We start from the raw sequence: 15203 nt of genomic DNA, 5'->3' as shown, positions 1-15203 counted from the left end.
TTAATGCGTTAGTACAAATCTATGTACTATATACTCATGTCTAGCAGGTTATCTTGTCTGGCTTTAAATTTATCTGTAGTTTTGGCTGGAGCAACTCGATGAACAGAAAGGTCACACGATCCCATAGCCTTGAGTATGATTATCAGCTCAGCAAATTTGTAACCTTTTCCAAATTGGCACCAGTTTTTCTTGAAAATTTACTATGAAAAATACTTAACATATCCACATTTTCCTTGTAATTCGCACAAAATGTAAAGCAATTTATATTACCATCGAACAAAGCTTTTCCAAACTGTCAAGGTTCCGTCTTGTTTTCACTTAAGTGTTTAAAGGTTAGTAAGGCAAGAACTTCTATCTCATTAAATTGTAATTCCACATCCCTCAACTCTGACGTCATCCCTTTCGTTCATTTTACAATGCAGTTGATTTTGTGGTAAGTTCTGCCTTAGGAGGCTTCCTGTCTTCCTCCAGCTCTTTATTTCTAATTTATTTACATCTTCACCTTGACTTTTACATCTACCATCTAAGAGTCCTTCTTATCTTTTAATTGTTGATCTATCTCTCTCGACTCATTTTGTCTGCCCTTTGATGTTCCATCATCTTTGTGTCTTCTTTCCCTCTACCAGATGGGCCCAAAATAATTTTCTTCAGAGAGGAAGTATTACACAAACTTAATTAGTACTCAGGTTATCTGCCAACTTAATGAGGGTAGTACGAAGGCGTGACCCGCTATTTTTTTTTTGTTAAAATACATCCATAGATTTCATATATTCTACGGAATCTTTGGCTTCAGTTGTGGTATGGATTCTGGTTGAAATGGCCTGTAGTTGTTGATAGTCAATAAATCCAGATGCTTAAATGCCAGTTAGTGGTAGCATCACATGATCTTGTATTCCAGCCTCGTATGAAATGAACGCGGGGACATGGACACTGGTTTTGCTGTGGCATTCACAAAGAGTGTATCAGGTAATGTGAGGTTTTACAGTTAGATCTATGTCACAGAAAACAGTTATCGTGACATCAAACAGTTGTCAGTATTTTTCTTTTTCTCTTACAGAGCAGAGAATACTTAGATTAGATAGAACAAGTCAGTTAATTCCATACTGATTTGTGACTTTATCTACCATTCGTCATTTTCATAAAATTTAATGATATTTTCAGTGTTTTGTGGGTCAGCTGCTGACTGTTCACGTCGAGCTTTCATACATTTATTTCAGGTACAGCCCAAAGTTATGAAGCATAATGTAACACGGTCTTCTCCGTGATAGTAACACAATATAATGATTTTGTTCCTCCAAGAAGCTGATAAAGTATAGATATCTTGATAATTCGTTTGATAACATATCGTTCTATGCGTACACAAGAGTGAAGTATTAAACACTTTCGTAAAGTGAAAGCTGAGATAAGGATACAGAAATACAGTAATGCTATATTGTTGCTCCAGAGATGTGTATGGGGAGCTACTATTGCTCGTGCAAGTGATTACTTTGTCTCATGGGGCTTCTGCAGGAGAGAAAAGCCGTTGACGAGGTGCCGCGATCGTGCTGCCGGAGGGAGGAGGTGTTGCTAAGGTCCTGTGGTTGTGCTGCTGGAGGAGAGAGGCATCGCCAAGGTCCCATGGTTGCTCTGCATGAGGGAGATGATGCCGAGGTCCCGCGACTGTGCTTGTAGGCCTCACATAAAGGAGGAGGCGTTGCCGAGGTCCCATGGTGCTGCCCCAGGAGGGATGTCACAGTGTTCTGGCACGACAGTAAAACCTGTTCTAAACTGTCCTGTTCAGCTCCACAGTCATTACATTTTTTATCACCATCTTTGAGGTCTTTCCTCCTTTAACGTCAAATTGCTTGTTCGACTTTCAGGTAAACTTATGGATGATCGTTCCTTTCCTTCATTGTTTTCCTTCCATGCTCTGTATATCATCAGACTTGTCTTTTTCCCCACCTTTCCATTTCGTTACTTTCCATATTCATTTACTTTTCGGTGTACTCAGGTAGCACACGGTAATTTCCACCCCGTTTGTTCTTCCCTGTTAAATTCAAATCTTCCGTTACTCATCAATGTGTTTTTTGTTTGTAAGATGTAATGTAAAATAAAATGTACATGCCATTCAATTGGCCTCCGTGACTGAAACTCCATTTTCGCCTCTTAGTGTTGGCTCCTGTGCATTTGCTGGGATCCATACTATATTTTTTCTTAAAGATCTGCTGACTCTGTAAAGATCTTTACAATTCAGTTGTATCTATTTTAGTTAATGTGATTCAGTTGTATCCATTTTAGTTAAGCTTAGTATACTTGTTCCATAAATTGTTCCATAAATTCCATAAAATTTAATCACAGCCATGAGTTATCACAACGATATTTCTTTTTTTTTGAAACAATTTCTCACAGTGTTGGACGTCAGTCCCAAATACTCGTACATTACTCTCTGGTTGGTCTATGACACTGGACATAAATGATTTTGCCCTTTTCTTTGTTCATCTTCATGTCCTGTTCTTACTAGTTCGTCTTATGTTATTTTCTTTGTCCTCATGACTTTGGGTTAGTATCAAACCATGATCCGCAAAGGAAAATGCTATTGAATGTCTCATATCCAAAACCTTTCCCATTCCTCGCCATATCATGGTCCCTAAATCACTTTGTTATAACATTATACTATTGCAGGGGCGTCCATGTTTATTTCAAAACAGGGCCGCGTGACAGTGTTATGTCTGTGTGGGCCGATGAATTTGTTAACGAAAACAATGGTGATATAGAACTTGTTAAGAAAAGGATGTGGATTTTCGTTTTAGCTGTAACACAAGAGCGGTCCAAAGAAAGAGTCTGGCTATATATATTTCTATAAATGGGATGTATTTGGTCAGGATACATCTCACTCCTGACTGCAGGTTTACATCAGTGAAGGCTTCTGGCATGGATCTCAGCAGCTTCATGAATGGGAATGTACTTTCATAGCTGTTCCAGAGATAATAAAACTATGCAATTACCTACAATCATCTTCAATTACAATTGGTAATTGATCAAATCCCGGTAGCACGACACTTCTCGGCAGTCAGTAATAGAGAGGTGGCGGCAGCAGGTGGTTCGGCCTTCCTGGCCTACTAGTTCACATACAATAGATTTTTTTTTTTTTACTTAATTTCTCAGGTGGTCCACATGTTGGACGGCCATGATTTAATGTTGATCCTGTCCTGTATGTTATGCAACCCATGATTTACATATCCTACCTATTTCTCGATAAAAGCTTTGTCTACTACTTTGTTTAGTACTTTTCGTTTAATTCTGGACTACATCAAGATTTCTATCATCTTACCTGTGTAGTAGTAAGCCTTATTAAAGTCCATAGATGACGCAGCCAAAGGATTCTTCGCCCTGGAAATGGTCTTCCATCACTCCAATGACTGTCAGATCAAATATATTTTTAATACACAAGTAATTGTTTAATAAAAATTTCTTTTGTAATAGGTTTGGTGCTAATGATAATGTGAAATTCTCCTACATTGATGCTAGTAAGTGTAATGAGATGTTTTTTATTTAGTATTTTGTACCTGGCTCAATGATTTTTCCGTACTATAATCTCTCTCATTTTCATTATCTACTCTGTGCCATCACTCATTTTGAATTTGTTATGAGACCACATTGTAAATAATTATTTGTGTATACTTAGTGTCTTATCCTTGGTAAGATGTTTAATTATAGTCAGTTTATTGATTTTCCCAGAATTAATTCAGTCACTCAATAATTCAGTACATGATGATATTCAATCCAGCATCTATGCATAAAATTGGACTTTATATATATATATATATATATATATATATATATATATATATATATATATATATATATATATATATATATATATATATATATTATATATATATATATCATAATTTTGCGTTATTTTTTTTTCAATTTCTAATGAGTTAATTTGTTTGTGAAATCTGTTAAGACAAACGTTATACGTACGTAACCTCTGGTTGTTTACATGTGGCGTTGTTCGTTCTTATCTATGACAAGATGTGTTTCAGCCTTGGGTAGGATAATGGCTTTGCAATTTTTTCTCTGCTACTACGCTTGATGTAGTGCAAGATTCCATATTTCTAAGAATATCTTATGTTCATATGTGAGAACGTTTGTTGACAGGGATGTGACGTTGCTGGATAGCATCGAAGTTCCTGTTTGTTTACGCCAGAAGAAAAATAAACGTCTTGATTGTGTTTACGTCTAGGATTCATTAACTTTTATTTTCATGTCAGTAAGGTTAGTCTTTGGATAGTAAATCATATAATTATGACATATTCCTCACACCTCATATATATGAATATGGCTAAACCTCTGGAGTGTAGGGTAATGTACTAGTTTAAGTACTACCCTGAAAGTAGTTGTGGGAAAGTGCACTGTAAAAAGGGTACTGTCAGCAGGGGCCAAAATGCAACCGGCGCCCTAGAGGTCACTTGCGACTTGGGACAGTCACCTCATTGGACACCTTAGTAAGAAAGCAACATAGACCGGTGTTGACCCATACCCTACCGTCAGATATATTCTTAACCTTATAGTAAGTAGGGCTAAGTAAGGTTAGTTTAGGGTGTTCATTATCCTTGATTATTGTCTTTGCGTGTTATCTAAATGTGGCGACTGTTCTCTGAGGCACCAGAATATATAGTAATACGTAACGTGGGAGTACAATTCTAATGTTTTACTACTAAGTCGCTAGTAGGGAGGGCAGTAAAGATATGGAAAAATGTGGGGTTATGTAAAGAGTTGAAACACTTCTAGAAAACAATATAAGTAAACTATTTGTAGTAGGTGAGATTTACTCTATTTGTGCATTAGTCGATATTTATTACTCTCAATAGAACTGTTGCAGTCTGCTTTAAATGAATGTTCGCCGGAAGTTGTAGTCTGCAGTAGACAGATTAGCTTAAGCTAACAAGATTATGGTCCATCGAATAACCCAAATGGAATCACTTCACGCAGATGAAGTTTCTGTATGAAATGGGTGAAATTACGTAGTGAAAATTATATAATAATCTTTTATCACATCTGTTGCCTGAGGTCAGTTATATGTCTGGAATCAAGGCCAGTAACTGATAAATATTGTTGTGGCAAACAAAATTAAGTATGTTAAATATTGACATTTATTGATAAAATGTAATATATTGTGAAATTGTTCATTTTGCATCGCAGTTTATAATAAACATGTAACTTCTTTTATTTATACTGCATTTTCTGACTTTTTTTGCTACTCTATTAAATAGGTTATATATTATATTTCTTTAATGATTCTTCTGTACAATATTATCTCAGTATAATTTAAACCATTTTGTGCAAGTAAGAGCCTCATTTGGGTTATTTGATGGACCCTCAAATTAAATCAGTTCTAGTTCAGGGGTACCACAGTAAATAACATGGATGTTAAGAAATCACATATTCCGTTAATTTTGCAGAAGCAATTTTCATTGGGTTCCATGATTTAGAGGGTAAATCTATAAAACATAAGCCCCACAGATATAAAATGGATTTAGGAGAAATACATAGATTCTTCTTAGAAGTAATTTAAACCAGGGGATCATAATTTTTATCCTCTAGTAATAAATGGTGATAGTTGGGATGGCTATGATGATCAGGTAAAATGTGGTGTCAGTGAAACATTTGTATTGGTCAACAAACATGAAAACTACACCTATTTGATATGGGGCTGAAGTACTGCTGGTGCCACAGAGGATTATTGCTAACAAGTCACCTCACAGACCAGTTTATAAAGGGAGTAATCCAGACCATTGCTGTCTACCAAACCTAACCGCATCGTCACAGTTAGGTTTAGCATTGGCCTTGTTTGCTCCCTTCACTCATTGGTCTGTTTGGTTATGTCTTGACTGGCAACTGCACTCTTGATTGCGAGTTGCACATCTGTCACCCCCTAGCAACCTAATTTTACCTGTTTTGATGTGACTTGAAAAATTGTGTAAATATTATGGTGTCAAACTCGGTTGATGGGCTGTTTTGCTATGTTCGCTAATTATTCTTCCTTCCACTCGGTTGCTCATGCCATTTCAGCTAAAAAAGAAAAAAATAATCTGGTGAGGGTTATGAAGAACAGGGCTGAATCTGCCTATACTTTTGTCCTCAATGTAATAGAATGTTGTAAGGTGCTGTTTCCTTGACTGAGGCACATACTGTCTCACCTCAGGTTGAATTCTTTGCACTCTGTTGAATGGCCATAGATGGCAACCTGAACATAGGGTGAATTACAAGCATTAGCTAGGTGAGGGTGTCTGATGCAAAGCATAATTTTGGAGAAAAATTTATGAACTCTTATTTTTTTTAATTTCTAACCTTACATGGCTACCCAATCTACTGTGATACTGTATCGCTTGTTGTCATAATTATCTGGTCGGTAAAGACAACTGCTGATTGAATGAATGATAAGTATTACAAGAGTGCAGCAAAGTATTCAATCCCATGGAAAGGGATTTTATGGTGAATGGGTCTTTTTTTTATAAAAATTCATTTAAATGATCTTCACTGATTTTTTTCGTTTTGTTTTGAATGATATCAAAATCTAGGTGGTCTGGTTATTACATTGGCACCCACAAACCTGATGCCTGGGGTCAAAGGCTCCTCCCTGTATCACTGGTCAATGGAGCTGCCTAGAGGCCTCAGTTTCATGCTAGTGACTCTGGTGGGAAGTTGCGAGCCCTTTCTTGGGACTCACTGTATCTGTGGTACTCACTACCAACCATTGCACCCTCTGCTGTTTGCTTTGCACCCATGCTGCCTTTCTCAGGATTGGCTGGGAATTCACATAAGGGCAGGAACCAAAATATTGTTGGTTGACAGCATACGGAGTTACTCATACAGTTTTAGTCGATGATTATGGCAAGAGTGGTAGGGAGTTATATTACCTGTACAACCTGCCTGTATATTGGGAGGGCTTGTGATGGCTGCATAATGAGCCAGCACTTCAATGGTTGTCAAATTTCACTCCCTTGACCCAGGAAGCTGTCTTTTCTTTGTGCCTCACCCAAATGTAGACTACTGGCATTCTCTTCACAAATATGCAGTCTTCCTTGCGATATATAACAAGTGACAATACTTAACACGACTCAGATTTTTTCTCCATTGAATGCTATGCGCTAGCCCTGCCTTTTGGCAAAATGGTAGGAGGAATAGATAGATGTAGTAGGTAGGAACATTAGGTAGTAATAGTCAATAGGAGTCTGTAAACACTGCTCTGGTGTTGCCCTCTGCTTGCAACCTGTTAAGGGTTTGGTACTGAAGGCTAAAAAGCAGCCCTGGAAGTCACCAGCTTTGGAGAATGTTTTGCCATGGCCACCCCCTTGAGGGAATTTCTGAAGGGAACAGGCTTAGAGATATAGATAGATAGATAGATTATAGCAGTTTAAGGGTTAATAAGTACATGAATTGTACTTAGTTTAATATTACTAATAGCTACTGAATATTAGTTTTGGATCATAATGATAGTGTGATATGCTATTTTTTATGATCGTTTTATCATTATTATTTTGTTTTACATTGTAGTCTATATAACTATTTTGACTGCTTACTAATAGAGTAACTAAATACTTTTTTCAGAAGTACTTTCTAGATGTGAACCTTAGCCAATGTCTCTATCTGGCAAGAAAATTGAAGTTCATCTAAGTATAGTGTCAGATCCCCTGAAGTACAAACCATGCATTTTTCAAAGAAAAGCAGAAAATTCAAAGTACTAACTTTAATGTAACTTTAATGGCACAATTATTCTGTACTTAGAAAACTTGGATATTTCATTTCAGCCGTGGTTTTTATCAGGTATAGTATATGGACCAAATTGAGTGGAAAGAGAACTGAATATCAGTCATCAGTAAGGCCTTTTAGCCACTCTAGTCTTATGAGACTACTACATTGGTTCCACTTACAGAGGCATTGTGTACAGGTCGAAGTATGAAAATGTTGGAGCTGTATTAACTATCATTAGTTCCTAATAATCCTATGGCATTCATTCAACTTAATAGTTTTTTTGGTTTGTATTACTTATATATGGAAATATATTGTTATTCCAGTATTTCCAAGTATGCCCTTATGATAACATTTCTGGATTTGGAAGTCAGGTCCTTCAAGAACTAGCATTTCTTGCTCCATTTCTTATGTACCTCTTAAAGAACTGTCAGATTCTACACAGTTCCTCTGCTTTAAACATCAAGTTCATGCTTATTAATCTTTATAACACACTGGATTCTCTCATTCATCAGAAATTAATGCTTATTGTTTAACTGTCAAATGAATGAATAATTCATTAATTAATGTCACCTTGTTTTGATTTTTATGATTTTCTTCTTTGTGGTTATAGTAAGCTCCTGTATGGTTATAGTAAGACAGCTTCACATTGAAGGAAAATTTACATGTACCATCAATACATGTAAGATAGCATAAATAGAGCTGGGGCATCATAGTTCACTAACTCATGAGCTTTGGTTTTATCCATGTGATTAGACAGGATTAAGGGGCTTCAATTTCACTGGTTCAGCCACCTTGTCACATTACTTCATAGGAAGTTAGTTCTTGCTTGGGAAGTTGCCCCATCATGAAAGCAAGGGAAAAGAATTGTAACTTTAGATATATGATGGCAGTTTGAAAACTCTTCACAATGTCTCATATTTATGTGTACATAAACATAGTTGATTAGATGACATCAAACTTTATCTTTTGTCACATGATGATTTAATATCAGTGAAGGTGGAAAATCTCATAATTTATAAGCCTAGAGCACCTTTAGTTATTATTATTATTCTGGATAAACACAAGGGCCCTTTATAGGTAAAGAATACTGTGAACACTGCTTTGTGAAATATGTGTAGATATACAGTAATTGTATATTGGTAGTCACATGGAAAATTACACGAAGATTCGAGCATTTTTGTGATATTTCACATATTCAGGAATAGAGATAACCTACTTCAAATAGTATGTTCATATGTTAAAGGTGCACCAAAGTATATTCAGTAATTCACTTTTAATCTGCAATTATTTACCACAATACTTTCTATTCTTACTTTCAGGTGAAAATGTCCCACATTTTGGAAGGTTCAAGTGGGGGTGTTGGTGGCCTTATCATCCGCAAAAACAAGAAAGATGATGAAGATTTTGTCTTCAAGAAGCCTGCCCTGCCTATTAGAGGATCAGTTTTAGGACTGGATAAACTAGCAGCCCTCAAGAGGAAAATTCGTGAAGATACAGTGTTTGAAAAAAGTTCATCAAAAAACAGGAAGCATTCTTCTTCTTCCTCAAGTGACTCTGATAGTGATGATGATGATTATGATGACAAAAAAAGACACACAAAGACTAGTGATAAGGGAAAGGAGAGGGAATATCGGTCTAGATATGATGAAACACCAACCCACACAGGAGGGGTAAATAGAGAGATTAAAGATAAAATTATTGAAAAGCAAAAGAAACAAAAGGATAAGTATGTTAGTGCATCAACAAAAGATAAAAAAAAGGAAAGAGAAAGGAGTAGTAGGGATAGGGATCATAATAGAGATAGAAAATATAAAGGTTCTGAAAGGGAGAAAAGAGACAAGCACTGGCATAGGGACAGACATCGGAATAGGTATTACAGTGAAAGAAATGAAAGAAATGAAAGGAGAGATTATGGAGATAGAAGTGAAATGAATGAGAGAAGAGGTGATTACAGTGAACGATCAGATAGATCAGATAGATGGAATGTGTCAGAACGATCGGAACGGTCAGGAATTCAGGGAGATTGGTCAGAAAGATCCAGTAGAACACCAAGATTTTCTGATGCCCCAGAAACTCCTAAGATCCCGGGGGTTAAGGACACACCTTCACATTCTTCTTGGGATGATGATGATAACACACCATCCAAAACGTCCTCATGGGATTTACCTACACCCTTCTCTTCTCATCGCCGATCTCAGGACATTGATTGGTCTATACGAAGTAGTAACCAGTCTGTGAGAGAGAGGTCGCCTCCAAGCAGAAAGCCTTATCAGCATAGTGATAGAACACCACTGCCAACACCTTCATATAAATATAATGCATGGATGACAGAAAGAGGAAATAAAGAGGAAAGAGAATTCGAAGATGAAGAAGAGAGAGAGAAGTGGGAGGAAGAGGAAAAGAGATTAGATCGACAGTGGTATGATATGGACCAAGGTTATGATGACACTAACAACCCATTTTCTGATGTATCTGCTGAGTATGAGAGAAAGAAAACTGAAAAGATTGAGAAAAGTAAGAGGAAGATGAGTGCTAAACAGAGGCAGATCCACAAAGACAATGAGTTGTGGGAAACAAACAGAATGTTAACTAGTGGCGTTGTACAAAAAATTGACTACGATGAAGATTTTGAAGAGGAGTTTAGCAATCGTGTCCACATTTTGGTGCATAACATTGTTCCTCCCTTCCTTGATGGACGTATTGTGTTTACTAAACAACCAGAGCCAGTGATTCCTGTAAAGGACTCCACCTCTGACATGGCTATTGTATCCAGAAAGGGCTCTGCAGTTGTGAAAGCACAACGTGAACAGCGAGAACGCCGAAAAGCTGCAAAAAAAGAATGGGAACTTGCCGGCACTCAACTGGGTAATCTCATAGGTATCAAGAAAGAGGATGTCACTGATGACAGGAAAATTGAAGAAGGTGAAACTGATTATAAAGCAGATCAGAAGTTTGCTGAACACATGAAAGCAGCATCTGAAGCAAGTAGTGATTTTGCCAGAAAGAAATCAATCAGAGAGCAGCGTCAGTTTCTTCCGGTCTTTGCTGTAAGAGAAGAACTTCTCCGTATCATACGAGAAAACTCCGTGGTTATCATTGTTGGTGAAACAGGAAGTGGAAAGACAACACAGTTAACTCAGTACCTTCATGAGGAAGGGTATAGTAAACTAGGTATGATTGGGTGTACACAGCCACGTAGAGTAGCTGCTATGTCTGTTGCCAAGCGTGTATCTGATGAAATGGGTACTCGTCTTGGGGAAGAAGTAGGGTATGCCATTCGATTTGAGGACTGTACCAGTGAAAAGACCATTATGAAATACATGACTGATGGCATATTACTTCGTGAATCTTTACGTGAGAGTGATTTAGACAATTACAGTGCAGTTATAATGGACGAGGCTCATGAACGGTCACTCAGTACTGATGTACTGTTTGGTTTACTCCGTGAAGTTGTTGCCCGTAGACAAGACTTGAAACTTATTGTCACATCTGCTACTATGGATTCCCAGAAGTTTGCCACTTTCTTTGGTGAAGTTCCTGTATTTACCATCCCAGGACGAACTTTCCCAGTCGAATTGTTTTTCTCCCGTAATGTTGTGGAGGACTATGTTGAGGCAGCAGTAAAGCAGGCATTACAGATACACCTTCAGGCTGATGAGGGTGATATTTTAGTCTTCATGCCAGGTCAGGAAGACATTGAAGTGACATGTGAGCTGATTGTAGAAAAGTTGTCCGAGATTGATAATGCCCCACAGTTGGCTGTATTACCCATCTACTCGCAACTACCATCGGATTTACAAGCCAAGATCTTTCAGCGCGCTCCAGATGGCCTTCGGAAGTGTGTTGTAGCTACTAATATTGCTGAGACTTCCCTCACAGTGGATGGTATTAAGTATGTGGTGGACTCTGGATACTGCAAATTAAAGGTATTCAATCCACGGGTGGGTATGGATGGCCTTCAGGTTTATCCTGTCTCCCAGGCTAATGCCAACCAGCGTCTTGGGAGAGCTGGTCGTACAGGGCCTGGTATGTGTTACCGTCTGTATACAGAGCGCCAGTATAAGGACGAACTTTTACCCACAACAGTTCCAGAAATACAGCGCACCAATTTAGCAAATGTAGTACTCCTCCTTAAGTCTTTAGGAGTAGAAGATCTTCTAAAATTTCATTTCATGGATCCTCCTCCTCAAGACAATTTACTAAATTCACAATATCAGTTGTGGATACTTGGAGCCTTGGACAACACAGGTGTTTTGACCAAACTGGGGCGTGCAATGGTCGAGTTTCCACTTGACCCAGCACTTTCCAAGATGTTGCTGGCTGCAGTGGATATGCGATGTTCTGAAGAAATCTTGACCATAGTATCTATGTTATCAGTGCCAGCATTGTTTTACCGTCCCAAAGGCCGTGAAGAGGAGGCAGATGCAATGCGTGAAAAGTTTCAGGTACCAGAATCAGATCATCTGACATACCTTAATATCTATCGACAATGGCGTCTCCAGAAGTATTCCATGAATTGGTGCAATAAGCACTTCCTTCACTTTAAAGCTTTAAAGAAAGTAAGGGAAGTGAGGCAACAGCTTCATGATATTATGGACCAACAAAAACTAGAAGTTGTTAGCTGTGGCATGGATGAAGATTTGGTACGGAAATGCATCTGCGCTGCATACTTCCACCAAGCATGTCGTCTCAAAGGTATTGGGGAATATGTCAACTTGCGAACTGGAACACCTTGCCATCTTCATCCAACTTCAGCATTGTTTGGCATGGGTTACACTCCTGATTATATTGTTTACCATGAGCTAGTCATGACAAGCAAGGAGTATATGCAGTGTGTGACAGCAGTTGAGGGAAGCTGGCTGGCTGAAGTTGGGGATAAGTTTTACAGCATCAATGAAGGAGGTACATCACGATTGGAAAAACGTCGTCAGGCACTAGCGCACAAGGCAGCTATGGAGGCGGAGATGGACAGGGCTCAGGATACATTAAAGGCTCGGGCTGAGGAGAGGCAACGCAAACAAGATTCATCCCATCGTCAACAAGTGTATGATATTGGCACACCTAGACGCTTACAAACACCAGCCCGCTTTGGTATTTAAGCAGATGTATAAATTGTTATTGGGACATTCTTTACAAAAATATGTAACTGGATGGAGTTGTTTTGGACAAAAATGAACTTTTCTGATTTACAAGAATTTCCTCCCAGTTGGTGGAGTACCGAAGAAAGGTGCTAATGTATTAATCATTTAGCTTTATGTATTTAATCATTACATTCGTTGGTGTTTGTACTTAATTAAATGACCCCAGTTTCCTTTACTAGCACTGAAATATTTCTTGTTTGAAGGTAGAATCCCTCAGCTTCATTTTTTCAAATATTAGGTAACTTTCTTTGTGTAAAACCAGACTGTGTTACTTTATAGTAACACAGTTTGTTACACATATTGTGCTTTAAGTTGTAAGGTATTGGTTCCCATTTCTCTTCCTGTAATCTGTTCACTGCTGTCCATGTGGAATAATGTACTTCATTTAGGGACATGCATTCTATTTACTCTAGTTTTTCATACATGTAGGCAGAAGACATCTTTCACTTTCATGGTAGTTAATCAACATGGAATTCTTCAGGTGTTTTGAATTGCTGTCGAGTGTTCAGGATTAGAATATGTGAAGGTGTGCCAATATCGAGTGTTTAGATATTCTGCATTTACCACCGTGCTTGATGTATGGAAGTGGCTTCTTTTTTAGTGTATTTGACATTCTTCATCTTATTTTGCACCATAGGAGCTCACAAAGCTTCTTGACATACTGCAGTCCCAACAAACCATTGATAATAATTCCCTTTTGCATGTGGCATTCAACTCTTTATCATACATATTTGTCTACATATATCTATTGTCTGTTATTCATCTGTACCTAGTTTAGTCTTCTCTGGACAAGATCTCATTCATATTAACTAGATACAATTTTCTGCTAATTTAATTATTGGTATCCATTCTCTCGTGTGTGTTGTTTCAGTACCTCACCTTTTATATATTGCTTCTCTTAACACAAAAGCTACATTGACTATTTACCTTTCATACTTAATTTACTTTCATAACTCCATTTCCAGATCATAAGGAATTCACCTTAACCACATTTTATATGAGAACTGTATATAGTTTCTTGTAAGGAGTTGTGGGATGTATATTAATTCAGCAAATTTTATAGCGAATACAAATACAATAAGCACAATTGCCATAATTAATGTTTCTATTTGCATGATTTATTTTTATAAAACAAATATGCAATTTAATTATGTTTCAGACATACTTATCTTTTCTATGTACAGTGCTTTCCTAATAGCATGAGAATGTATATCATAGCTATTTAAGTCCATAGATGGCCATACATATTTCTGTAAAATTTTTTGTTGTACTCATTTGTAATAAGTGAATGATAGTACAGAAATGAATTGTTTGTATATCTGTGCATTATTACTGTATTTATTGATTCAAAATTAATTTTATAGAGGATTTATTCATGAGGTGATGTGACCATGTGAGAAAGTAAAATATGATTTTACACCTTGATCCTGAATAGTACATCCTTAAACCACATACTAAGACCAAAAATATTGTTAAAACTACTGTATAACAGATTCGGGTAATCTCCATATCTGCTTCTTAAGGACCGAACAATATTTTTTCTTTTTCAGGTTACTTACGAATATAGTTACTGTTCTGATATTTTTGATGGGGGTTTTGAATTTTCAAATGCTATTCATATGTAACTAGTAAATATATACTATATAAAACTTTTAAAAATAACATTTGACCACTCTATTTTTGAAAATTCTTCCTTATAATTGCTTCTAACACACAATGTCATCTAAGGAAGAGTCTAGTGATTACAGGTTGAGTATCACCATTTAGATAGTATGAGAGCTTACCTAGAGGAATGGATTAAGAACAATGTTAAAACAAGGTTTGGGTTTATCTGTTGGTTACCTCAGGCAGCAGAGATCACTGTGAATGGGCTGAGACAGCAGGACAAGTGATCCAATCAGAGAGCTACATGCCAAGGAATCCAAGTGACCATCACTTGCTGGGAAATACACTCCTGCCAAATGCTGAAATCAGTATCTCCTGAGGAAGATCGTTCAACAGTCGAGATGCTGAGGTATGTCTCAGCTCTAACCCATTTGTTTTCATACCATCCTGTTTTCCACATTTGTCATGATGGATAATAAATAATGAGCTATCCTGGGTATGGGACCCAAGTATAAACACAAAATCCATTTATGTTTCATATACATCTTATGCACATAGCCTGAAGGTAATGTATACAATATTTTTAATAATTTTGCAAGTGAAAAAAATCTGTGTAACACTGAACCATCAGAATGTCAGCTGCCCATGTGGACAGTCTGTGGATGTTTGGCATTACCTTCATTTCAGACTGAATTTGTATGCCAATGATAGGTAATC

General features: G+C 37.3%; 1 protein-coding gene across 4 annotated transcripts; it reads left to right on the top strand.

Annotated features, from left to right (window-relative positions):
- The first annotated feature begins 3962 nt into the window (after positions 1-3962).
- Positions 3963-14547, top strand: Prp16 (ATP-dependent RNA helicase l(1)G0007). Of its 4 annotated transcripts, none has more exons than XM_071665480.1 (2): positions 3963-4034; positions 9060-14547. In XM_071665480.1, the coding sequence occupies exon 2, from the start codon at positions 9066-9068 to the stop codon at positions 12837-12839; it is 3774 nt and encodes a 1257-aa protein (XP_071521581.1). In that variant the 5' UTR covers positions 3963-4034; positions 9060-9065; the 3' UTR covers positions 12840-14547. The 4 variants fall into 4 exon arrangements, with proteins under 4 accessions (XP_071521581.1, XP_071521580.1, XP_071521582.1 ...); XM_071665479.1 differs by lacking the exon at positions 3963-4034 and adding an exon at positions 4137-4260; XM_071665481.1 differs by lacking the exon at positions 3963-4034 and adding an exon at positions 4184-4251.
- Positions 14548-15203: the final 656 nt, after the last annotated feature.

This window comes from Panulirus ornatus, chromosome 10 (genome assembly GCF_036320965.1).
Source record: "Panulirus ornatus isolate Po-2019 chromosome 10, ASM3632096v1, whole genome shotgun sequence".
NCBI classification, from domain to species: domain Eukaryota; kingdom Metazoa; phylum Arthropoda; class Malacostraca; order Decapoda; family Palinuridae; genus Panulirus; species Panulirus ornatus.
This window is presented reverse-complemented; position numbering and strand designations above follow the sequence as displayed.